Raw genomic sequence first — 24,307 nt, forward strand, 5'->3', positions numbered from 1 at the left:
TAACACAAGTGACAGTCAAGCAAGAATGAAAAGGATATCAAAAGAGAAGATAGACAGATATTTAAGCAACATCTTGATGTCGTTCTATACCTTGTATGCAGCTATGAGCTGAGAACAATTTCTGTTTTTCCTAATACTTTTATTAGTGCCGGTTAATTTCCAGTGGCGCAGGAAAGAGGAGTCTGCATTCTTCTGCATGTAGGTTATCAAGTCATTCTTTGGTAATTCATCAGTGCCAAGGTATTGCTCCACATGCTCTACAGACCAGCAACCCTACAACAGGAAGAACCAAATGTTGGTCTTTCCTGATTGTAAAGTCTCAAGGCAAATAGACATGCATTACAGTAGATTGGTTTAACCACTAACGAGGCCGGTGCAGTTACTCTAGTTACATTATGACTAATAGGGTTTTCAGTCACAGTCTCCTTGCGTCTTTAAAAAGGTTAGTGAGGTATGGCTGTCTAGCTGTCCAGGAAGAACATTTAGCTACACATTTGAGAACAGCCACAGAAATTCACAGCCAAGATTTTAAAAATGGGCAGTTTAGAAGGACTGAGGGGATGTGAAACCTGTCAATTACCATCTTTCTACTTTCCTTCTCTTTGTCCGAATCCTTCATTTCCCTGTACATTATCCTGCAACACAGAAAGTCAAAACATCATGATCAAAAGGCTATTTTTAGATTAGGTTTCACCACAGAATCACGAGGAAAAGGTAAAACAACAACCATTCAGACTTACGTATATGTGGGTTCCCAGATCCGGCGCAGTTTATCAGACTTGACGCTCCCGCTGCAGGAGAGCTGCAGGAGCTTCTGGACATAGTAAAAGATAGTACCCTTGTAGTTGGAGAGAGGTAGTTCAACTTCTCGGGTGGTTCCAAGCCCTGCCACTTTGAGGATGAGGGCAAGGTGGGGGGAGGGGGGACACTCAACCTCCTCCTGGACTTCAGAGCGAGGTGTACCTGTAAGGACAAGGAAAGACATGAAGAAAAAGCTCACCACTGTGCTCTAGAGTTCAACTGAAGGATGTGTGAAAGACTTGCCATTTGTCTAGTAATCATGTACAAAACCAAGTCTATCCACAGTCATACATATTGAACTGAATACTGTTGGTGTCGTGTGTTTACCTGGGGGAGGGATCTCCAGGTCGGTGGTCTGCTGGACGTTGGTCCGGCCTGGTCTGGGGTCGAACGCCGGGACTAAAGCAGAGAACTGGCGTTTGAGGACAAAGTCATCGTCCCAGGTTCTACGCCGACCCCCTTTGGTTTCATACTCTTCCTCTTCCTGTTAAAACAGGACATGAACAACCACCATCAGCTCTTTGGGAGTGGTAGACAAGGTACTACACCCAACACAAACATGCAACACCAATATTAGACATCTACAGGACAAAGAAAGATTTATTTTAAAAAACAAAACACTTAACAAAAATTGCATACATTAACAAATCTCACTTCACAATCCACAGAATTTACAGACAAACTTAAGGGAGGTTCAGGCAACTATTTTTTTAAAAGGAGTACAAGCATGCAAATCGACAAGTACACTATATGAAGAGAAACTGCAACAAATTTTACCCTATTAAAATGAATGTGGAAACCAAGGTTTACCCTGGACCGTACCAGAACTTCCTCATACTCTTGGTCTTCCTGATTGTCATCCTCGTTCTCATCATCATCATCATCTGGCTCAGGCAGATCCTCTTCATCATCTAACTCGGCCAATAGTGTGTTAGCGCGACAACTGTCCAGGAAGTCTGCAGGGAGAGGACTCAAGTGTGAGGTCTCACTAGAAACAACTCGGATCATCATGCACTTCCCCGAGAAAGTGCTAGCCAAATGTATGAGGAGTCAAGATGTGTCAAATGTTAACATGGATGTTAGGCAGTAGAAACACGTTAAATGTTGAAGAAGCTGAGGAGTAGTTTAGGAGGAGAAGAGAGATGTATAATATGTATATAACATAGGAATAATAATAGTAAGAGTCTAGTATAGCCTACCATAGAGGGAAAACTCAGCTTCCTGACCAGTGTCGCTCTCACTAGACGTAGAGGTCAGGCTGGTGGTCAGAGTGTTACTGAGCAACTGGCCAACCGACAAACCTGTGGTTGCCGTGGCTACATTATTGCTGCTGGTTACTATGGATGTGGACATTGTAACAGTTGAGGTGGTGCCAGTGGTTGTGAGGTTAGGAAAGCTCTGTGCACCCATGAGAGGAGAAGCTGCAAACAAACAAAAACCAAAAATGCGATTAGTTCCCAAACAGAAAAAGAAGCAGGTATTATTTTTGACTGGTTCCAGTTCAAACAATGCTGGTTGTTCTTCTACCACTACACATGCTGGTTGTTCTTCTACCACTACACATGCTTGTCACATTCAAGCCTCAGTCAGCATCTTCTGACCACTGGAAGTCATGTTGAGTAAATAAAATGTCAACATTATAAAATGATCCACTGCTCACTATATTTCTATAGCTCTATTTAAGGATGACAAAAAAATGGAAATGAAATACATTTTAGTAATGCACTGTCAGCAAAGTAAAAAATATTTTAAAAACGTTAGATTCTCCTTGGTTTAACAAAATAGCTTAATATTAGAGCAAACAAAAACACATCAGCACAAAAGCAACAACACCACTCTTATGTGAAGCCAGTAGTTATTCTCGTCTAGATGAGTGACTGTTTTGATCCTTCCCTTTGTGTGGTGATCAGATTAGCAATCAAATTATCAATATTGAGCACAACGTAAAACATTTAGCATATTTTTGCGACGTGTGCATTCACAGTACTTGTTCAAACATTACGTGTCCTTGCAATGTAAAATTGACAACTACTCCAGGTTGTAAACATTTTATAATTTATTATTGTACTAGCTGAAGCTAAACTCCAATTTTATGTAAAAGTGTGACCAAATCTCAAACCGAAGTTAGAAGGCTCCTTCTACAAGTCATGCCAATCATAGCCAGCTGGACAGTGGTCCCTTTATGTGCACTGAAGGCTGAGGAGAACTGAAGGCTGAGGGCTGTGTATCCCATGCATTCCTGGCCTGCAGACAGTAGAGGCTGAATACTCACTTGCAGTGCTCATGACATTTCGTCCCAGTGTGTTGGTGTTGTTGTCGCTGCTGCTGCGACTCAGGTTCATGTTGTTGGTAGCATTGGTGCGGGACATGTTGGGAGCCCTCCTCACAAACGATTCCATGAGGCTGGCCTCCCGTGACGACAGGTTGGGCACGCTGGCGCTGGAGCTCATGGGAGCGCTGGCCGCCAGCAGAGAGCTAACGGACAGACGGGCGCTGGCCGCAGAACATAGGGGCCTCTGGGAAGCCGTCTCCTTACTGGAGGACTCGGACACCGAGCTGACGTCAGGCGAGCTGACGCTGACTAGTGCCATGGAGATGGACGTGGCATCTACAGCCTCTTGCCTGTCTGCGCCCGCTTTCCGCTCGCCACCCTCAGCAGTTAACGTGCTGGACACGCATCCAGCCTCGGATGACAGTACCACAATGGGCTCTTGGCCTTCTGCCCCGATGGTGCCACCACTGACCCCTAGGACCCCCCCCAGCAAGCTCTCGGCCCGGCGCTCTACCTTGGTGGAGCTGAGACTGATATCGCTGCTGCTGGCCACGCTACACACCGAGCTGCTACTGCCCTTCCGGCTTGAAGAGCTGGCCCCTGCAGCCGAGGAGGAGCCGCCCTTGTCCGGACAGTTATTTTTCACCAGGCTGCTCCAGGACTGCGCTGTGCCTGAAACAGTGGATGAGACAGGTTTGGGTGATGGCGCAGACTCAGGGTCGTACCCTGGCGCAAGCTTGAGGTCAAATTTTCCTTCAGCACCCATACGGTAAGAGTTTGAGCCACCAGCATCCCAGGTGACATCAATCCAGCCTGGAAAGGGATATGAATGTTGTGAGACCCAGCAGAGAGCAGACAGCAAGTCAAGACAGCAGCACGGCTTGACACTGGACCAGATACCTTTGTTTATGACAAATGACAGGTGGGCTGTATACAACTTCAGACTAATTCAACAGCATGCCATTCTATGCAGCTATGCTGAAGCTGATAGTATGTTTAGCATATTGCTGAATAGTTAAATCAATGGCAAGTCTAATTGAGATATTGGTTGTCTTAACAATACTGTATGGTCTAGTACTCTGGTCCAGGTGAAGCAATCAGATAGAAATCATGAGTTACAGAAAATGACAAGCAAAGTAGAATTTTGCAAATGCGAAGCTAAAAGCCACCTGAGAAAAAGGAACTGAAGAATATTTTTGTCAATCTAAATATAATATAGTTGCAATGGAGTGAGTCTATTCAGTGCCTGCAAATTGTGACATCAACATGCACTTAGTTGATTGATGGAGACAATTAGTCAAAAAGTATTTAAACACATGGCTACCCAGAGATCTAACAGATAGCTTCAAGTACGAAATGGTTACCTGGTACGTTGGGGAAGGGTTGCACTTCAAATTAGCAAACTAATAACAAAAGGGTATAATGGTAGTGACAGTTTTGCAAGTTTAGTGAAATACGTAAAATGATCATGAGTGGTTTTAAAAGATGTTCGGCATACAGAGAGATAGGTAACATGTGATGCTTTTCAGGCCCTTGTATTTAATAATGTGGCCCGGAAAAGCAAGAGCCCAATATAATGCAGTCTAGTCACACAGCAGAGCAGTAGCACTGACTTAGATCAACCACTAGACTGCTCTGTAGTTAAAGTGCTCGTGAAGGTTATTATTTATTCTTCATTAACAAAGAATGGCCTTGTTTCCCGATTGGATTGGAGAAGAGTAAGTAATAGGCCTGTAGCGGGAGGTCAGAAGCAGAAGAGAAAGTAGGAAAGTAACAGCCTTTAGTGGGAAAGCCAAGAAAAGAAAACACTGTCCCGTTAAGAACTGTGTAGTAGCACCGGCCACCGACCACCTGTACAATGTCTTGTAAAGACCTTGTTTCTGAAGTTACTGATCAAGGTTAAGGCACAGATGTTATGTAAGCGCAAACATTATATTAGGACATAATGAACAACTGTTGGTTGATTTCTTTCAGACCAACTAGACCCTCAGTATTTAACATACAAAAGTGAGACGAGAGAGTTAGTAAAAAAGGAGATTTGGGTTAAAGGGCAATTCCGCCACTTTCAACCTCCTATTCATTATTTCCAGCACCATACCAGTGTCTACATATGTGAAAATGTCACGTTTCGATGCTCTGTAGTTAAAAAGGTCCTAAAAAAATGCTTCTGTGACAAAGGGTAAGAATAAAGTTTTTTTTTAAAGACAGTGCATTTCAAAACCTGCAATGAGTTTCAGGCCAGAAGGAGGGAATGTTATTGCCCCCACGTCACCGTGAATCTCAGTGTTCGAAAATCACTTAAAATGTTTACATTTTAGTTGGGTAGAACGTTTTAAAACTATTTTTTTCCAACAAAAATGAGAAATGCACCGTTTTCACGTATGTAGACACTGGTATTGTGCTAGAGATAACGAAAACGAGGTTGAAAAGTGGTGGATTGCCCTCTAAGATGTACTAAAAGGCTCCTCAAAGCATGTAAATGCACTTGATGTTCACAATTTGTACAACAAAAACATGGTCTACCATATTTGTATCAATGACTCCATTGTTACTAGGTTTTGCACATCCTATGTTCAATAGCCATAGTTACACAGCCCGATTCCTCATGTGATGATGGGTGACATATGGGTTTATTCTGGGATAAAGCCCTGCATTATGTCCTGCTTTAGCGGTTTAAAACATGCATCATCATGTCAGTCGACTAAGTCCCTTAAGAATATTTCTTAAACCCTTTTGTCATAGAAAAACAAAAGCTTTCTATGCAAGCTGTGTGTGTGGGGGTTCAGTTCCACACACAGGGACATTATATTAGATGGTGTGGGCTTAGGTTGTAGTAGAGTCTTACCGTTATGGGCCTCCCCCGTCACCGTACCCTCTCCTGCTGGGTTGCCATCCTGGTCTCTCCACTTCCAGTCGATGCCCCGCACCACGCGCGCCCCTGGCACTATGTACTTCATCACCTGGGAGCGGAACAGACGCCTCTGCCTGCGGAGATTGGCCTCTGCCTCCTTCACTGCTTTACCTGTGGAAGGGAGAAGGAGACGGGTCAGATTGCTTGGAGTCATTCAAATCAAATTAATCATTATTCATAAACATACTACACTGAACAAAAATATAAAAACGCAACAAGTGTTGGTCCCATGTTCCATGAGCGGAAATAAAATATCCCACAAATGTTTCTCACGTACAAAAAGCTTATTTCTCTTTATCCAAATTTTATTTTTACAGCCTGAATTTTAAAATGGAGATGTTGTCACTGGCCTACACACTATACTTTGTGTCAAAATGGAATTATGATCTTCAAACTTTTTACAAATGAATAAAAAAGCTGAAATGTCAAAAAGTATTCAACCCCCTTTTTTATGGCAAGCCTAAATAAGTTCACTAGTAAAAATGTGTTTAACAAATCACATAAGTGATTTTTGAACAACTACCTCATCTCTGTACCCCACACATACAGACAATTGTAAGGTCCCTCACTAGAGCAGTGAATTCAGATTCAACCACAAAGGCCACAGAGTACTACAGTGTGTGTCATAACACCCATAAAACCTAGCAGTCAAACGGGGAAATGGTTCCAATCGTTTTCCCACCATTCATTTTTCCCATGGGAGGATTTTAGAAACACTAAAACAAGGGCCGTTTCATGTAGACCTACCGTGGCTTTTGATAAATGTGTAGGCGCACAATTGGCCCAGCGTCGTCCGGGTTTGGCCGTCATTGTAAATAAGAATTTGTTCTTAACTGACTTGCCTCGTTAATAAAAGGTTAAATAAAAAATATATTATTTGCCTATATTTACCCCACAAAAATTATGTTGTGCAAGTTAAATTGACAATACCTGTTAGCAAAAGAGTCAGCAATAGATGTGCTGGAGCTTGCAGAGCTTTGTAGTGTGCATGATGTTTAATCTGATGCTAATTAGCCATTTACAATCTGAGTAAATCGAGCCAAATATATCGATAAAAGTCACCTTGTCCGAGAGGTTTAAATAGTTATCAAAACGTCATGCCAGGGTAAGCCTACACAAAACACAGCCCCTATTTTAAGTGTTTCTAAAATCCCCTATGGTGAAAATTTACAGTGGATAAACAATTGGAAGCCTTTCCCTGTTTGATGGGTAAAATGAAAGCAGACATTGAATATCCCTTTGAACATGGTAAAGTTATTGATTACACTTATGGTATATCAATAAACCCAGTCACTACAAAGATACAGGCATCCCTTCTAACTCAGTTGCCGGAGAGGAAGGAAACCGCTCAGGGATTTCAGGCCAATGGTGACTTTAAAAGGGTTACAGAGTGTAATGGCTGTGATACGAGAAAAGTGAGGATGGATCAACATAGTTAAAATCATTAAGTGTTTTGACTGTTCCTTGACAGCACTAGTGTGAGCATAGACCCCAAAGAGCTAGCAGAAGTAGCAAGGACAAACTACCTAGATGGAAGAAACCTTGAGGACCCAGGTGCAGACTCTTACCTAGCTGGTCCTCACACACGCCGCTGACGGTGCCGTAGATCTCCAGGCCTGACAGAGACAGGTAGTGGGTCTGCCCACTGGCATTCTTCCCCATCTGCTTGATGCGGATGTGTCTCCAGCCCTGCTTCTCCTCTTTCGAAGGGTCCAGAGGCCAGGTGGCTGTGGACCTTCGACAGGACACAAACTCACAGTCAGAATCAGACTTACAGGTTTAGGGTCTTGAGTTTTTCCTGATGAGAGAGTCTTCTGCCCTATGGGCCATTCTGTCTGGGACAAGGCTTATTTACCCTGGCTCGTTGAGGCTGCAGTCATCCACGTGGGTGTACAGACTCATCCAGATCTGGCCGTCTTTGGACACCTGGAACACCCAGTTCCTGAGGGCAGAGCGGCCGTAGCCACGGGCATGGCGCAGGGTATAGGCCGATGGGATGACCCACAGGCCCAGGTCGATGGCGAACCACGCATTCTTATCGTCGTTGGTGTGGCAGTTGAGGGCAGAGCTGTCCCGACTCAGGATGTCCTCCAGTCGGCCGTAGGGCAGGTTACGACCCTCAGAGGAGGTCACTACCACCAGGCCATAGGCCGCTGGGTTCACCCACTCATAGGCAGTCCTGGAGACACAAAGGAAACACTAGATTAATACAAGGTTGTTTTTCTTACATTGGCTCATAAGCATTAAGCTCATTATCAGGTCTTCGTACAAAAAGACAATGTGAGGAGACTTACTTTGCATTGGTGCCAATCCAGTAAACTATTCCGTTCTCGTCAAAGTCATGCTGGTGTCTGAATGTGAAGGTCTGTCCTTCTCTCAGTTTCCTGACGAAGATGAAGGAGGATCTGTCAAAGTCGTACCACTGCTTAGCCACCTGGAGGAGAGAGAGACAAGATTACGTGCATGTTTGAGATGGACTACATTGCAGTCGGAATGCACAGAATCACTGATCTTCAAATCACCTTGCATACTAAATAACTTCTATTATGTGATCAAGACTAGCAATTCTGCACCTCAACTTGCTCAAACTGATCCCCTCAAACACACAGAATGGCAGATAATGAGAGGATGAAACAGGGTTGAAGTACCATCTTGAGGAGGTACTGCTCCAGAGACTCAACGGTGGCCAGGGGCTCCATCTTCAACATGCGCCCTGTGCGGTCGATCAGCGCAGTCTCCCCGGGGGCACGCTCCAGACGGAAACGCAACCTCCTCGTCAGGATCTAACACACGCACACAAAGAATGATGAATCCATTTTACTGACCCTAAGCAATAAACAGGGAGCTGGAACAAACAAACGACTGGTCACCAACACTAGTGTGAGGTGCGGCTGGAGGAGAAGAGACTCACCTGCAGGTTATAGGTGGAGCCTGGGGTGTCATACAGATGCAGAGGTAGCCGCTCAATGGACTCCAGGACTGCTAGTAGTTTGCGGATTAAGGCAACTGCGGGTCGGCTGAATAAGTGGGACAAACCAGGAGATGAGCCACTAACACTTATTATTTTTATATTTTTTTACAAATCATTTATATTGAAGTCCAAATTATTAGATTACCTTTCATCATCTTCGTTTTCACTGAATGCAGTTTTAAATACATTTATCCTTTCCATTAATGGTTTACAATCATGTTTCATGTCAAGTTCCACACTCTGAAATAGAAAAGAAAAACAGGAATTGAGCAGGAGTTGGACTAACGACGCAAAATAGTCCGATTCGGGAAGTTTTATTGTCCCAACATTGAGGAAGTTGGATGCCCAGACAGTGTTGAGAACAAGGCTAAGGAAGGAAGAGAAATCTGCAGACCAAACAGATTCCTATATAGTGCACTACTGTTGCCCAAAGGGCCCTGGTGAAAAGTAGTGTACTAAATTGGAAAAAGGGTACCATTTAGAACACATACAAAATGCCTCAACCATCCATCGATCCCAACCTACTTACATTATTAAGGACTGTAAAAAGTGCTTGAACGAGGCCACTGCTGCACATTTCATATGGGGAGATGGTGTTTTCATCCTTGAGAACCACAATCAAGTTTTCCAGAGCCGTTTTCATCAGGTCTCGCCATGTGTTCTCTCCCTCGATACACTGCAACAGACAAAGCAGTGCATTTAACTTTCACTGTGTCATCAAACCTGTCACCTATAGCTTCAGACAGAACAACCAAGAGAACAAAAACTCCATGTCAGAGTAAGTCAAATAAAAATCTACTCAATCTTAACATTGTAGCGATTTCACTGTAAAATAGTACCGAGTGCTGTTGTGCGAGTGTTCCAAGGCAATTCCCTCACCCCCGCCTGTTGGTATGCATAACATTATCAGATTGTGATATAAATGAGGTTAGAGTTGATGTGCTTCTGTGTTAGTACCTGTCTGTTGGTATGCAGCTCCCAAGCAGACTCCAGCTGGGTGGCGATGTTTCTCAGGGTGACCACCACCCCCCTGGGCATGTTCTCCACTGCCTTGAAGTGGTCTTCATACAGGTCTCTGGCCACAGTCTTCACCTACATTCAGATTTGACATTTGAGCCATTTAGCAGACGCTCTTATCCAGAGACACTTACAGATCCAGTGCATTCAACTAAGGTAGGCAAAACAACCACATAGCAAAACACAGGAACAGACAGGGAGGAGATCTAGTCTCACTGGTAAGGAAAGACTGGAGGGTAACTACAGTATCATAGAACCTAAAATAATGATGACGGCTTAACAACTAGATGGATAATATGTCATGCGGTCTAAAGCAAAAAGACAATCTGTGTCCCTGTTAAAAGAGAAAGTTATCTTCTAAATTCAGGGAGAAGGAAGCTGGCTTTAGAGAAAAATAATAATAATAATACTGAAAAACACTGAACAGCAGACTGACGTCACTGCTAGAAAACAAAACATCCACCTTTTGTTTTGTTTTCTCCAATTTGGATTTGAGCTTCCTTCCTCTCTTTCCAGTCCAGCCGGTAACAAACTCTGACCCTGTACAATGCAAAACAAACAGAAAAGGAACTATTAGAAAGACAATCCCCATAGAATGCAAACCAGCCTAAGAACTGGTGCACTTGATGGCTTTCCCCTGGCCATCACCACCTCCCCTCATTCTAGCAGAGGATATCCTTACTATTGATTTACAATTTCCTTATTTAGAAATATGCATTTCTAAATTATTTATGAACACTTAATTACACAATGAAATACAACACGAAATCTATGACCTATATGCACGGAAGTCCAAACCAACTGACCTAGTGACGTTTCAGCGGTGAACGAATGCTTGGTGCCCCTGTTGGACTCGAACACGAAGCCGGGCAAGTCCTCCTTGAGGATGGTGGCCTGCTGCCCGTCAGAGTTGTGGATGGCGATCTCTCCCTCCTTCAGGCAGGTCAGGGACCAGTTCCCCACCGTCAGCTTGGTGGGACCCAGGGCAGACAGGATGGGCTGGCTAGCTGTCACAGGCTTCACCTGGCTACGGGCACGCTGCAGCTTCTCCAGAAACTCACTACGACTCTCTGGGTGGGAAAACAAGGATATGATGATGTCGTCATTAGCACATTAGACAAATTGGAACATGATGTTGGTTGCGAAATCTCCAGTATCATACTGTTATTCATTCATTTATAACCGCATGTACATCATGTGGAGGGAGCTCATACTGGCCTTATGTCCCAAAGGAGATGAAGAGGTGAAGAGATGAAAATAGCTAGTTGGGGGAAGTTCAAGTCATAACAGTCCAGGTCATAACAGTCCAGGTCATAACAGTCCAGGTATGTAGCTAGGTCTACCTGAGCTGTCGGAGCCTCCCTCGGGGCTGCCGCTGGAATACATGGTGGCCAGCTTGCCGTCCAGGATGAAGCGGAACCATCCGTTGGAGCCGTTGGAGAGCTCCAGGGCTGCAGCGTCGCTCCAGATGTACAGGCAGTCCCTACCCCTGATGACGGACCAGTCACGCCAGTGGTAGGGCTTCCCCTGCTGCACCTCTTTGGCTTCTTCCTGGGGCTCGTCCTCCTGGCAGGACAAAGAGAGACAAACATTTACATTTTAGTCATGAAGCGGACACTTATCCAGAGATAGACTTGAATGATACATTTATATAATAATACATTTGCAGAGTGCTTTTCATTAACATACAGACATCAGAAAGCTCCATCAGTGCATCTTTGGTCTGACTGCAATGTGGTGCTCTTATTTCACCTTCTCTGGTTTGGACTCCTCCTCGTTCTCGTCGTCTGAAGTGGGTCCGGCCAGAGTGGACACCTTGTTGATGACGCCCAGCCTGGCCAGCTGGTCCAGGAAGACGTCTCCTCCCTTGTCCACCAGGTCTCTGATGATCTGCAAGGCCAGCAGGTGACCGTCATCATCATCCTGTGGTGGAAGAGAGACACCGCGGTTAACTTAGCCTCCAGACACAAGCACTGTGGATGAAACCTGGTGCAACTAGAGAGCTTAACCGGCATCAGGTCAGTGTTGGACAGCGTTGTTAACAGTGGTGGGTCACACACACACACACACCTCCTAATCAAGCACAGTGGAACACACACACACAAAGGGATGGATGTCGTGTATCGCCTTACCTCCTGATCCAGCACGGTGGCGGTGATCTCCACTAGCACGGTGGGCAGGTTGTGACCGGTGTCAGAGTCACACACCTCCTTCAGCAGCACCTCACAGCTGTAGTGGATCATCTTCCTGATCAGAGCCAGGCTGGCTTTCCTGGGGGGGGGACATGTGTTAATGGCGTTGCATATATCCCTATTGAAATGAAAATACATTCAGGCACTTAGTCATATAAATAGTATTATATACACTACCGTTCAAAAGTATGAGGTCAGGTAGAAATGTCATTGTTTTTTAACTAAAGCACATTTTTTGTCCATTTAAAATAACATCAAATTGATCAGAAATACAGTGTAGGCATTGTTAATGTTGTAAATGGCTATTGCTGGAAACTGCAGATTTTTTATGTAGTATCTACATAGGCCCATTATCAGCAACCATCACTCCTGTGTTCCAATGGCACATTGTTAGCTAATCCAAGTTTATAGTTTTAAAAGGCTAATTGCTCTTTAGAAAACCCTTTTGCAATTATGTTAGCACAGCTGAAAACTGTTGTTCTGATTAAAGAAGCAATAAAACTGGCCTTCCTTAGACAAGTTGAGTATCTGGAGCATCAGCATTTGTGGTTTCAATTACAGGCTCAAAATGCCCAGAAACAAATAACTTTCTTCTGAAACTCACCAGTCTATTCTTGTTCTGAGAAATGAAGGCTATTCCATGCAGGAAATTGCCAAGGAACCGAAGATCTCATACAACACTGTGTACTACTCCCTTCAAACGGGCTCTAACCAGAATGGAAAGAGGAGTGGGAGGCCCCAGTGCACAACTGAGCAAGATGACAAGTACATTAGTGTCTAGTTTGAGAAACAGACACCTCACAAGTCCTCAACTGGCAGCTTCATTAAATAATACCCAAAACACCAGTCTCAACATCAACAGTGAAGGGAGTAGTACACAGCATTGTACAAGATCTTCAGTTCTTTGAGTCTGGCCATTTTGAGCCTGTAATCGAACCCACAAATTCTGATGCTCCAAATACTCAACTAGTCTAAAGAAGGCCAGTTTTAATGCTTCTTTAATCAGCATAACCACGTAATTGCAAAAGGGTTTTCTAATGAACAATTAGCCTTTTAAAATTAGAAACTTGAATTAGCTAACACAACAACGTGCCATTGGAACACAGGAGTGATGGTCACTGATAATGGCCTCTGTACGTATATGTAGATATTCGATCAAAATCAAATATGCCATTTCCAGCTACAATAGTAATTTACAACATTAACAATGTTTACACGGTATTTCTGATCAATTTGATGTTATTTTAAATGGACACATTTTTTGCTTTTATTTCAAAAACAAGGAAATTCCTAAGTGACCCCAAACTTTTGAACGGTAGGGTATATCTATGAGCTTAGACAACTCATACAGTAACAAGAGCATTTTGTCTTGTGTGGGTGGGAGGGATAAGTATAACATGTGTTTGAGTCAATCATCCTAGTCATTGGTAACATTCTAATGATTTTATGTTGCATAGAACACACTGGTAACGTTACAGTACATTTATATGGACCTTGGGTCGATTAGTCAAATGATTCTCAAAGTCACCTAATAGAAGGTAGCATGGTTTGCTGAAAGGTTTGTGCAAATACTGGTAGCAGTCTCTTCAAGTAGATTGGGGCCATCTCCGGGTCTCCTTTGGGTTCGCTGCCCTCCTCCTCCTCCTTGTTCGCATCTTTCTTCTTCTTGTCCTCTCCTTTGTTAACGGGGCACATCCAGTCTCCTACAGAACAGAACACAACAGGTTGTCACATAACCACTGTCCTTGTTTTCAGATAAAGAACATGATATGGGTCACTCATGACCAAGTTCTTTTTACTGGCAGCCGGATAACCCAGCTGCTATGTCCATTTGTTGCGGTGGTGGAAAAAGTTCAAATGTCATACTTGAGTAAAAGTAAAGATAACTTAACAGAAAATGACTCAAGCAAAAGTAACCCAGTAAAATACTAGTTGAGTAAAAGTATTGGGTTTTAAATATACTTAAGTATTAAAAGTAAATGTAATTACTAAAATATACTTAAGTATCAAAAGCAAAACAAAGTATAAATCATTTCATATTCTTTATATTAAGCAAACCAGATTGCACCATTTTCTTTTTTTATTTACAGATAGCCAGGGGCAACACTTAGACATCATTTACAAATTAAGCATTTGTGTTTAGTGAGTCACTCGATCAGAGGCAGTAAGGATGACCAGGGATTTTTTCTTTGTTAAGTATGTGATTTGGACCCTTGCCCTGCTAAGCATTTAAAATGTAACGAGTACTTTTGAGGGTGATGGAAAATATATGGAGTATAAAGTACATTTTATTATTTAGGAATGTAGTGAAGTAAAAGTTGTCAAAAATATAAATACCAAAAAAACTACTTAAGTAGTGCTTTAAAGTATTTATACTTCAGCACTTTAAACCACTGGTTAGTTGTTTGCTCGTTGTTGTTTCTACGTGTATATGTAACTTCGAAATCATTTCCTCCTCAAGGACAATAATAAACAACCAATCAACTCGAAAATCATGAGAAGGTGTGATTATGTTCATATATTATAACTCACCAGGAGACTGGAGGATGGCTACAACCTCACTGTGGCCACGCTCCCTGGCTTTATCCAGGGGAGTCTTCCCATCTTCATCTCGAAGGTCAGGGTTGGCACCATGTCGCAGTAGAGTCTAGAGACACAGACAGCGATGTTTACTAAGGCAACATGCATAGGGTCTAACTGTACACTATTTACACAAAAGTATGTGGACCCCCTTCAAATTTGTGGATTTGGCTATTTCAGCCACACCCGTTGAGTACACAGCGATGCAATGTCCATAGACAAACATTGGCAGTAGAATGGCCTAACTGAAGAGCTCAGTGATGTTCAACGTGGCACCATCATAAGATGCCACCTTCCCAACAAGTCAGTTCTTCAAATTTCCAGTCAACTGTAAGTGCCGTTATTGTGAAGTGGAAACGTCTAGGAACAACAACGGCTCAGCCGTGAAGTGGTAGGCCACTTGCCTGTCCTTGGTTGCAACACTCACTACTGAGTTCCAAGCTGCCTCTGGAAGCAATGTCAACACAATAACTGTTTGTCAGGAGCTTCATGAAATTGGTTTCCATGGCTGAGCAGCCACACACAAGCCTAAGATCACCATGCGCAATGCCAGACGTCGGCAGGAGTTGTGTAAAGCTTGCAGCCATTGGACTCGGGAGCAGTGGAAATGCGTTCTCTGGAGTGATGAATCACGCTTCACCTTCTGACAGTCCGACGGACTGGGTTTGGCGGATGCCAGGAGAACACTACCTGCCCCAATGCATAGTGCAAACTGTAACGTTTGGGGGAGGAGGGTTAATGGTCTGGGGTTGTTTTTCATGGTTCGGTCTAAACCTCTTCGTTCCAGTGAAGGGAAACCTTAACGCTACAGCATACAATGACATTCTAGACAATTCTGTGCTTCCAATTTTGTGGCAATAGTTTGGGGAAGGCCCTTTCCTGTTTCAGCATGACAATGCCCCTATGCCCAAAGCGAGGTCATTACAGAAATGGTTTGTTGACATCGGTGTGAAAGAACTTGGTCTACACAAAGCCCTGACCTCAACTCCATCAAACACCTTTGGGATGAATTAAACTGTGAGCCAGGCCTAAATGCACAACATCAGTGCCCGACCTTAATAATCCTTCCCGCAGCAATGTTCCAACATCTAGTTGAAAGCCTTCCCAGAAGATTGGAGGCTCTTATAGCTGCAAAGGGGGACCAACTCCCTAATAATGTCCATGATTTGGAATGAGATGCTTGATGAGCACGTCTCCACATACTTTTGGTCATGTAGTGTATTTCCAAACAACATATAGAGAAGGACTGAGTGCGCACGCACGGTGATTTATTTACATTAATTGAAATCAACATAAACCAGCGCCCAACATTCCAGCTCCTGGGCCTTTGTCAAGGGATGTTGGTCAAAAACCTCACATGGTCTCTCCTATCATTGCTATGCAGACGACACACAATTAATCTTCTCCTTTCCCCCTTCTGATGACCAGGTGGCGAATCGCATCTCTGGCAGACATATCAGTGTGGATGACGGATCACCACCTCAAGCTGAACTTCGGCAAGACGGAGCTGCTCTTCCTCCCGGGGAAGGACTGCCCGTTCCATGATCTCGCCATCACGGTTGACAACTCCATTGTGTCCTCCTCCCAGAGCGCTAAGAACCTTGGCGTGATCCTGGACAACACCCTGTCGTTCTCAACTAACATCAAGGCGGTGGCCCGTTCCTGTAGGTTCATGCTCTACAACATCCGCAGAGTACGACCCTGCCTCACACAGGAAGCGGCGCAGGTCCTAATCCAGGCACTTGTCATCTCCCGTCTGGATTACTGCAACTCGCTGTTGGCTGGGCTCCCTGCCTGTGCCATTAAACCCCTACAACTCATCCAGAACGCCGCAGCCCGTCTAGTGTTCAACCTTCCCAAGTTCTCTCACGTCACCCCGCTCCTCCGTTCTCTCCACTGGCTTCCAGTTGAAGCTCGCATCCGCTACAAGACCATGGTGCTTGCCTACGGAGCTGTGAGGGGAACGGCACCTCAGTACCTCCAGGCTCTGATCAGGCCCTACACCCAAATAAGGGCACTGCGTTCATCCACCTCTGGCCTGCTCGCCTCCCTACCACTGAGGAAGTACAGTTCCCGCTCAGCCCAGTCAAAACTGTTCGCTGCTCTGGCTCCCCAATGGTGGAACAAACTCCCTCACGACGCCAGGACAGCGGAGTCAATCACCACCTTCCGGAGACACCTGAAACCCCACCTCTTTAAGGAATACCTAGGATAGGATAAAGTAATCCTTCTCACCCCCCTTAAAATATTTAGATGCACTATTGTAAAGTGGTTGTTCCACTGGATGTCATAAGGTGAATGCACCAATTTGTAAGTCGCTCTGGATAAGAGCGTCTGCTAAATGACTTAAATGTAATGTAAATGTAAAAACAGAGCATCAGAAGATATTTCCTATGAGGGTTAAAGAAAGCATAGCTACCTTTGCTACTTGAGGCCGCCCAAAACAGGCAGCGTAATGGAGGGAGGAGGACCTCTGACCTCTGTTGACATCAGCACCTCTCTCACACAGGAACTCAACCTGGGACAACAACCACAACAAACAGGGGTTATTCAACATGGTCCAGGCAAAGGAACACTTTTAAAAACATTTTTGAAATAGCAAATATAAATGTTTCTTATTAAAACTAGTCCACGCAGTCCTTCCTAGTCTATTTTCTTCTGTTTGGAGCCTAATGAATACAAGGTGTTTTGTAAGACAGACCTGGTTTCGAGGTGACAAACAAGCAATTATTAAACCAAACCCTAGTAGTCAGGCTGCATTAGGCCACATTATGGATACACAGCATTCATTAATGTTTATGCTGCTGTTTGTTGCTATGGACACCTTGAGAGCCTTGAGCACTTCCTGGTTGTGAACTGCTTTGTTCTTGCAGCTCAACAGGGAGGAGATACTGTCCTTAATTTCCTGGGCACAATGAGCCATTCTGTTCTGCTCCGATGCATAATGGCCACCATAATGTACACGGTAAACTATTACAATTACCCTGTAAAGAGATGGAGGGATACAGACTCAAGTCTAAAAATAACAGCTAACATCTTACCATTTCCTGTGTGCCAAACGCAGAGGCCCAGTTCAAAAGAGTCTGCCCAACGTCATCCATGAAGTTCACTTCAAAAGCTGAAACAAGGGAATGATTTCAGGGAACTGACAAAGCGTGCACGCCATCATAAACATGATACATCTACCATTATACAAACAAAAGGCTGAAATGAATGAGGGAAAAGGGCACCATTCCACCTGATTGGACAAGCTTCCTCTGCCACAACCCCCTGTAGCCTCCAGATAGAAACACCACATGGTGTTAATAACAAAGGTATCTTTTTATCACTACGGCAACATCCTCCAGGAACAATAAACAACCTGATATTTACATTTAGTTATTAAGAAGAGGAGGAAGAATAAAACATAGGATGTCAGCTTCCCAAATGGTGCCCTATTCCCTTTATAGTGCATAACCTTTGACCCTATATCCACCCACCCCCGGTGTCGATTGCGTCGATGAGCGCATCTGTGTCTTTGCTGCGGATACAGTCGATGAGCTGTCGGTGGGAGCGCTCCCCGGAGCTGTCCAGCCGTCGCAGGCCCGGGATGCGTCCTGTTGTGCCAGCGGTGGATTTGGGCAGAGCCTTGCGGCCCTCGAACAGCAGCACCAGCAGCAGGTCCACCAGACGCATGGTGTCCAGAACACAGCGTTCATCCCCCTGCAGGGCACTCTCCATTGAGTCAGGCAGCGCAGAGCGCAGAAGATCCTACATACACACAGAAAACACACAGGCGCACACACACCGGGAGGAGGAAAAACAAAAACACCACTGTAAATAATTACCCCAATCCATTACTCTCCTACGCTAGGCATTCTCACTTCATCAAAGCTCTCATTACAATACAGGGCTCGTTACTGAAATATTCTGAAACTGGATCCTTTCCAAGGTTGTTTGTTTGTTATTACCGTTAGCTTTTAAGATATTGCAGTTCATACATTAACATTGTGCCAATAAAATTGTTTTGGAATAAATTATTAATTCTTACTAATACAGAAATGTGTCCCAGAGGGCACACAACACCAAACACAGCTACCAATTTGGCAGCAAATCAAACTGCAATAATTTGTCAAGGCTAAGGACTTCATGTAAAAAGCATTCTAATAAAACTCCTCTCAGGGTGTAGTACCTTTGAGATTTGGGATGGTCCTTGAAGATTACATTTCAGAAAGGGTATATTGGACCAATTTGTTTTGTAACAGTGTATATTTTAAAAAACAAGACCAATTGTAAAATGTCCTTACATGAGTGACGAGGGGAGAACCTCTACACAGGGTAGAGAGCAGGCTGACGATGGTGGACACCTGGTTGCTGAGTTTGGAATCAGCGACTGTGGGTTGGGCCCCAGTGGAGGTCCGGCCTGGCTTACTGGTGGATGAGGGGCCGGAGACCGTGCCTCCTGCAGCAGCCATCCGGGACAGCAGCTCTTCTGTCAGCCCGTGCTTGGCCAGAGGCGCCGGGTCCACCCCTCGACGGGTGAAGCGGTCTGCCAGAGAGGCGAAGCAGCGCAGAGCCCCGTCAGACACCTGTGGATCAACGGGTTGCATTTTAAATCAATAGCGACTGAGTCAACCAGGCCTTTGAGCTTCTTTCCGATGATAATGGAGTCGATTTATATACTACTTTTCCAGAACATCAAAGTATTTATATGGTAAAGGGAAAACTCATCCATCCACCACCAATGTGTATGGATGCCTCCCCCCACCGATGACTCTTGAGAGGGTGTTCTATTCACCTGGTGGTCCTCGTGTTTGAGTAGGCTGGAGAGGGACTCCACACAGGTCTCCAGAGAGGAGTCCTGGGGCTCCATCTTGCTGCACAGGCGAGACACCACAGCCATGGCGGAGTGCAGGGTGTCCTTATGGACCAGATGACCGCTGTCCCGGATGAAGCTAAGCACACAGTTCAGACCCCCGGCCTCAAACACTGCTCCAGACTCCCTGGTACAGATCAGCTCCAGCACCTGACAAATGACACCACAAACACAAGTTCAGCCAACAAAATAATACATTCATTATTGATTATTTACGGCGTTATTTTATGGTGTGTGGTCAATCTCACTATGGCCTGTACACAGCACCCGACTACTTTTGAGAGTGAGCATGTTCTCTATTATTCTACAACAAATATAAGCCCTTCCTCAAACATATATACTTGTTGTGTACTCTACAGAGAGGAAATATGACCTGCATATTCAAGGCTTCATTTGCATCTTCTGATTTGAATAAAACGTCTCCGGTAAAAAGGGAAAGAACGTTCTCTTGCGTAAACAGTGAAAGGGAGCCTGAAGCCACCAGTTGATCACATGCAAAATTAAAAAGGCAGGGGGCATAATTGAATAATGTAGAACCAAAAACTAGATCTCCACACTGGTATGATGTTCCCTAACGGAGTCTTCGTCAGGAGCATTTTCGTAATAAAAAAAGCATACCTTGACACACTGCTCTGCCAGATCTCTGCTGGTCCTGTTGTTGAGCTCCACCACCACCAGGCGGTTACACAGTGCCTTGATAGCCCCCTCCACGCCAACGATCCTGCGGGTGCATTCAGCCGACACGTCCAGGTAGTATGTGATGGCGCGGGCCGTCACCTCCAGCACGTTGTCCGGAGCGCTCTCGTCCAGGAAGATCTTACACAGGGCTGGGAGGAATGTGCGTGGTGGACACCTGGGAGAGATGACATTTTATTTTATTTTATAAAACTTGTATTTATCCCATTAGAAGACCTCTTATGTACCTCTTGAATGACATGTAAACAAGCAGCTGTGCATGACTCGGTAATCACATAAAAGGAGTTGTTGTTTTGTCATTATACACAGTTTGTATAAGCACTGCATTGTCATACTGTTGAGGACAACAACTTGGGATGCTTGAGAGATGTTTGTGAGCACAACAGTTGACATTTGTCAGGTCAACAGTTGAATGTGTGTGTCTGTGACTCACGTCTCGAAGCAGCGGTCCACATTGTCAGACATGAGCAGCAGCATGCAGAGCTGCTCCAGGGCAATCAGCTGCATGTCCCTCTCATCTCCCTGGCCCATCTGGAGCCACTCCAGCAAGGTGTCTGGGTCCACGTCCGCCATGATCACCCCCCTGCTACAGCTCCCTATCTGGCACCTAGCCCAATCACTGCTGTGGGCTGAGCTGGGGACTCATCCGCTGGATGGCAAAAACACTGATAGGTCCAATCAATGCTCCCTCCCGTGTTTCATGAAGTCCTCCTTCACCTGGGGGAGGAAGGGATGGGAGAGAGAAGGTAGAAAAAGAGGGGTAGAGAAAGCAGGCATTTAGTTTAATCATGGCTGCCTCAAACTTGCAGTTGCCAATGGAATTATGTTGGGTAAGTCAGAACGACAAAGGTGTGTAGCTAGTTTATGTGTAACAGCTGAAACAAGGTAATTGGTATAAATAACTAAACAACAACTGACTTTTCCTCTCAGGAAAATAAGTGGGGCACAAAACCTGTTCTTCGGCTTCTGTATGTAGAGTGGAGGTACCATCTCAACACAATAGTGAGATCAAATATTTTCAGTTGGGGGGTGGACTACACTGATTAACAGCAGAACTGTCTCCTTTGTTTGAGCCTGGATGGCTACAGGCTAGGGGCAGATCATCTTATCAACAGATTAATCACAAATTGAGTGCTTGAGGTTTCTATGGCTCTAGCAACCCAAGAGGTTGTATTGAGCTGTTGTGTAGGATTTAGGCCTAGGTTCCATTTCCTTTGAGATACAAACAGAAAGTCCAAAAAAGTATTGTAGGTAAGTAGAATTGATCCACCTTTCATTATTTACAGTCTGACAATAGAGACACTAATTAAGCCTATGTGCAGACATCTCTTCACTAAAGTGACATGATCATCATTATTATAGTACCTAATGTCACAAATATCGCCATAAAGGACAGCAAATATGTTCAAGTCAGCAGTTCTTTAAAATAGGCCTATCTAGCTAGCTAGTTAGATCATGACTTGGTTCATTTTTACTGCCACTGCAGGCCAGCTAACGTTAGCTACATGACTAAGTTAGCTTGCTACTGTTAGCTACCTTTGCTACTGTAATTGACAAACTACTGACGTTGCAGTTGTGACAGACAACCTAGCTAGCTAAAAAAAAAGCAGTATAAAAACCGTACTGTTAGGTACAAACGAGCTAAACTGCATAGTTAAACAAACAAGGTACCAGTTGCTAGCTCTAGATAAGGCCCCCACCGTTACTGACTCGCTAGCTAGCCCAGCTCTATCAGCATAGCCATCTGTCCACGAAGACACGTCATAACGTTGACCAGTTAGCTACATTATTATCTGATGTTGTTCTTCCATAAACTGTATTTTAGTACTGTAGTCAGATACGTTAATGTAGTTCACTTGTGGCTATATTTAGCTACATTGACTAGCTAGCTAGGGATGGTTTATTTTAGTACTGTAGTCAGATACGTTAATGTAGTTCACTTTTGGCTACATTTAGCTAAATTGACTAGCTAGCTAGGGATTGTTTATTTTAGTACTGTAGTCAGTTACGTTAATGTAGTTCACTTTTGGCTACATTTAGCTAAATAGCTGGCTAGGGATTGTTACGTTTGTTAGCAAGTAACTGGTGACCGGTTAAAAGACTTTTGCCAGTAAATTCTAGTATATTAAATACTAGTTAGCTACTTCAAGCTAAGTGTGTGGTGGGAGGGAATCTAAACATAGCGGACTGTATAGAAAGTACGCCAACAGGCAAAATTGTGCTTTTCTAGTTGATCACTGTATATCAGTTTTAGCCAATTGACTACAACAAGCTGATGTTTGTCAGTGTAACGTTAGCTAATCTGAACAGCGTTAGGAGTTAACTCGGTGTCTCGTTAGCTAGTTGTCTAAAATTAAACAATTACATTACAAGCAGAACATATTTACTCGCCAACATGCATATTTTGATAATTGGAAAATACTGAACAGTTCAAACCACGGTCGTAATAACAGCTACAATGTTATAATACATGGCCTGACCATGAACACCTAATCCGCGAGGCTTCAGTTCCAGGAGAGCCCAAGGCCGCCACCGTTCCGTCAGTCACAGCACATAGGAAAAACTGGGTCGCTTGGTTTACAGCAACAACATATCAGATAATCACTCACCGTCTTTCAGCAGATGACGAGAAGAAAATGACGGTCGATCAAACCAAATAGTATGTAGAGGAACAAGCGAACCTAAGCAACAGAAAAACGTAATTCCTAGGTATTTTTACCGAGACATTAAGGTCAAAGTGGACGGTAAATGCAATACACACATCCGAGCGAAATGGAGAGCCGTTGCGGTAACACAGTTGGCTCTCCGTCGTATGTATCACGAGGCTACGAAGCGTCCTAGTGTATACTCCATTCACCGTATGGAAGGCGGCGCTACAATACGTAGAAAAGCACAGACCACATTTCCATAATTACTTTATGTAAACGATGGACCCCACTGTGGCCCCCCAACATTCTAGGGTAACTATCTTCATTGGGCATACTCAAATTGGTATCATTCTTGAATATTACAGGCAGTCAGAAAAGGCTAAAAACATATGCATATGGTGTCATACCTCATGTGTTATAGACAAATGAAGCAATGATTAAAGGAAATGTAGGCTTTATTGATAACACTGCCATTAGAAAATGTGTTTATTCAACCAATATTTTCATTTGTACAGTTTACAAAATAAAATGACAGGTTACATTACATACAGACTATTATTTTATAGTATCCACACAGCTACAGTATGAAAGTGTCAAATAGCCTGAGCAAAAGCCAAGCTGAAAGCAGGACAATGTCCTCAGTACCAGATTTGTTATTGCAGAAACTCATTTGTAGCGTTAACTTTCTGAACCTTCATCACATGATTGACATCCATTATCATACTGTCAATTCTCTTTTCATTGCATTTGATTGATATTGACACTTGCATCCATTTAATAAATCCTCATTCTGATCAGTGTCCCTTTAAACCAGAAATTTAACATATTTAACATACATTCTTCCACACTCGGCCATCCAGGATACTTTTGTATGGTAACTTAACATGAACATTGTTTTTAATCAAAGAGGATTATGATAGTAATGATGCTGACTACTTGCTCACTGGATCCCTATGCAGCCCTTTTTAATGTACTCAGTGACCATAATACAGTACTAAGATTATGACCATTATAATGTTAACTTCATAACATTTTGATTGCTTGCTGGACATGTAGCTACAACAAACAGTATGTTAAGTGCAATGCCATTTCAAGAACATCAGTGCAGTGATTTTATTGTTCTGTGGACACACTGCTCTGTAGACAGTTGGTTTAGTCTTAAACAAAACAAAAAAATACTATTCAGTACATGGTAGTTTACATTGCTTTTCCTGTATATTGCCATGGCAATTCAAACCTAAGTTGTGTTGGAGAATAAAGTTACTGGAGCGTTTTATTTTCCATCAACACTTCCATTATGACAGTAAATGTATGCCGTATCTCTTTCAGCTTACGTTGCAGAATGTCATACATACATCCACACC

General features: G+C 43.9%; 1 protein-coding gene across 8 annotated transcripts in view; it reads right to left on the minus strand.

Annotated features, from left to right (window-relative positions):
* hectd1 (HECT domain containing 1) overlaps positions 1 to 23,163 on the minus strand; it is a 28,128-nt gene extending 4,965 nt beyond the window's left edge. Inside the window, exons 1-31 of one of the 8 annotated variants that reach the window (XM_046309403.1) lie at positions 22,905 to 23,163; positions 20,729 to 21,012; positions 20,218 to 20,452; positions 19,522 to 19,749; positions 19,031 to 19,312; positions 18,224 to 18,494; positions 17,786 to 17,862; positions 17,164 to 17,262; positions 14,697 to 14,811; positions 13,693 to 13,867; positions 12,105 to 12,243; positions 11,725 to 11,895; positions 11,316 to 11,538; positions 10,779 to 11,042; positions 10,436 to 10,512; positions 9,913 to 10,047; positions 9,485 to 9,631; positions 9,101 to 9,195; positions 8,896 to 9,001; positions 8,633 to 8,767; positions 8,279 to 8,418; positions 7,840 to 8,163; positions 7,553 to 7,719; positions 5,919 to 6,095; positions 3,074 to 3,886; positions 2,001 to 2,222; positions 1,579 to 1,757; positions 1,129 to 1,285; positions 741 to 963; positions 596 to 635; positions 91 to 273 (exon numbers count right to left, since the gene is read on the minus strand). In XM_046309403.1, coding sequence (XP_046165359.1) covers positions 91 to 273; positions 596 to 635; positions 741 to 963; positions 1,129 to 1,285; positions 1,579 to 1,757; positions 2,001 to 2,222; positions 3,074 to 3,886; positions 5,919 to 6,095; positions 7,553 to 7,719; positions 7,840 to 8,163; positions 8,279 to 8,418; positions 8,633 to 8,767; positions 8,896 to 9,001; positions 9,101 to 9,195; positions 9,485 to 9,631; positions 9,913 to 10,047; positions 10,436 to 10,512; positions 10,779 to 11,042; positions 11,316 to 11,538; positions 11,725 to 11,895; positions 12,105 to 12,243; positions 13,693 to 13,867; positions 14,697 to 14,811; positions 17,164 to 17,262; positions 17,786 to 17,862; positions 18,224 to 18,494; positions 19,031 to 19,312; positions 19,522 to 19,749; positions 20,218 to 20,452; positions 20,729 to 20,868 — 5,739 coding nt within the window. In that variant the 5' untranslated portion in view covers positions 20,869 to 21,012; positions 22,905 to 23,163. Of the gene's footprint in view, positions 1 to 90; positions 274 to 580; positions 636 to 740; positions 964 to 1,128; positions 1,286 to 1,578; positions 1,758 to 2,000; positions 2,223 to 3,073; positions 3,887 to 5,918; positions 6,096 to 7,552; positions 7,720 to 7,839; positions 8,164 to 8,278; positions 8,419 to 8,632; positions 8,768 to 8,895; positions 9,002 to 9,100; positions 9,196 to 9,484; positions 9,632 to 9,912; positions 10,048 to 10,435; positions 10,513 to 10,778; positions 11,043 to 11,315; positions 11,539 to 11,724; positions 11,896 to 12,104; positions 12,244 to 13,692; positions 13,868 to 14,696; positions 14,812 to 17,163; positions 17,263 to 17,785; positions 17,863 to 18,223; positions 18,495 to 19,030; positions 19,313 to 19,521; positions 19,750 to 20,217; positions 20,453 to 20,728; positions 21,013 to 22,775; positions 22,874 to 22,904 lie in introns of those variants that run through there. The other 7 variants (XM_046309400.1, XM_046309405.1, XM_046309404.1 and 4 more) reach the window with 7 other exon arrangements.
* Positions 23,164 to 24,307: the final 1,144 nt, after the last annotated feature.

Source organism: Oncorhynchus gorbuscha, linkage group LG17 (assembly GCF_021184085.1).
Source record: "Oncorhynchus gorbuscha isolate QuinsamMale2020 ecotype Even-year linkage group LG17, OgorEven_v1.0, whole genome shotgun sequence".
Classification (NCBI taxonomy): domain Eukaryota; kingdom Metazoa; phylum Chordata; class Actinopteri; order Salmoniformes; family Salmonidae; genus Oncorhynchus; species Oncorhynchus gorbuscha.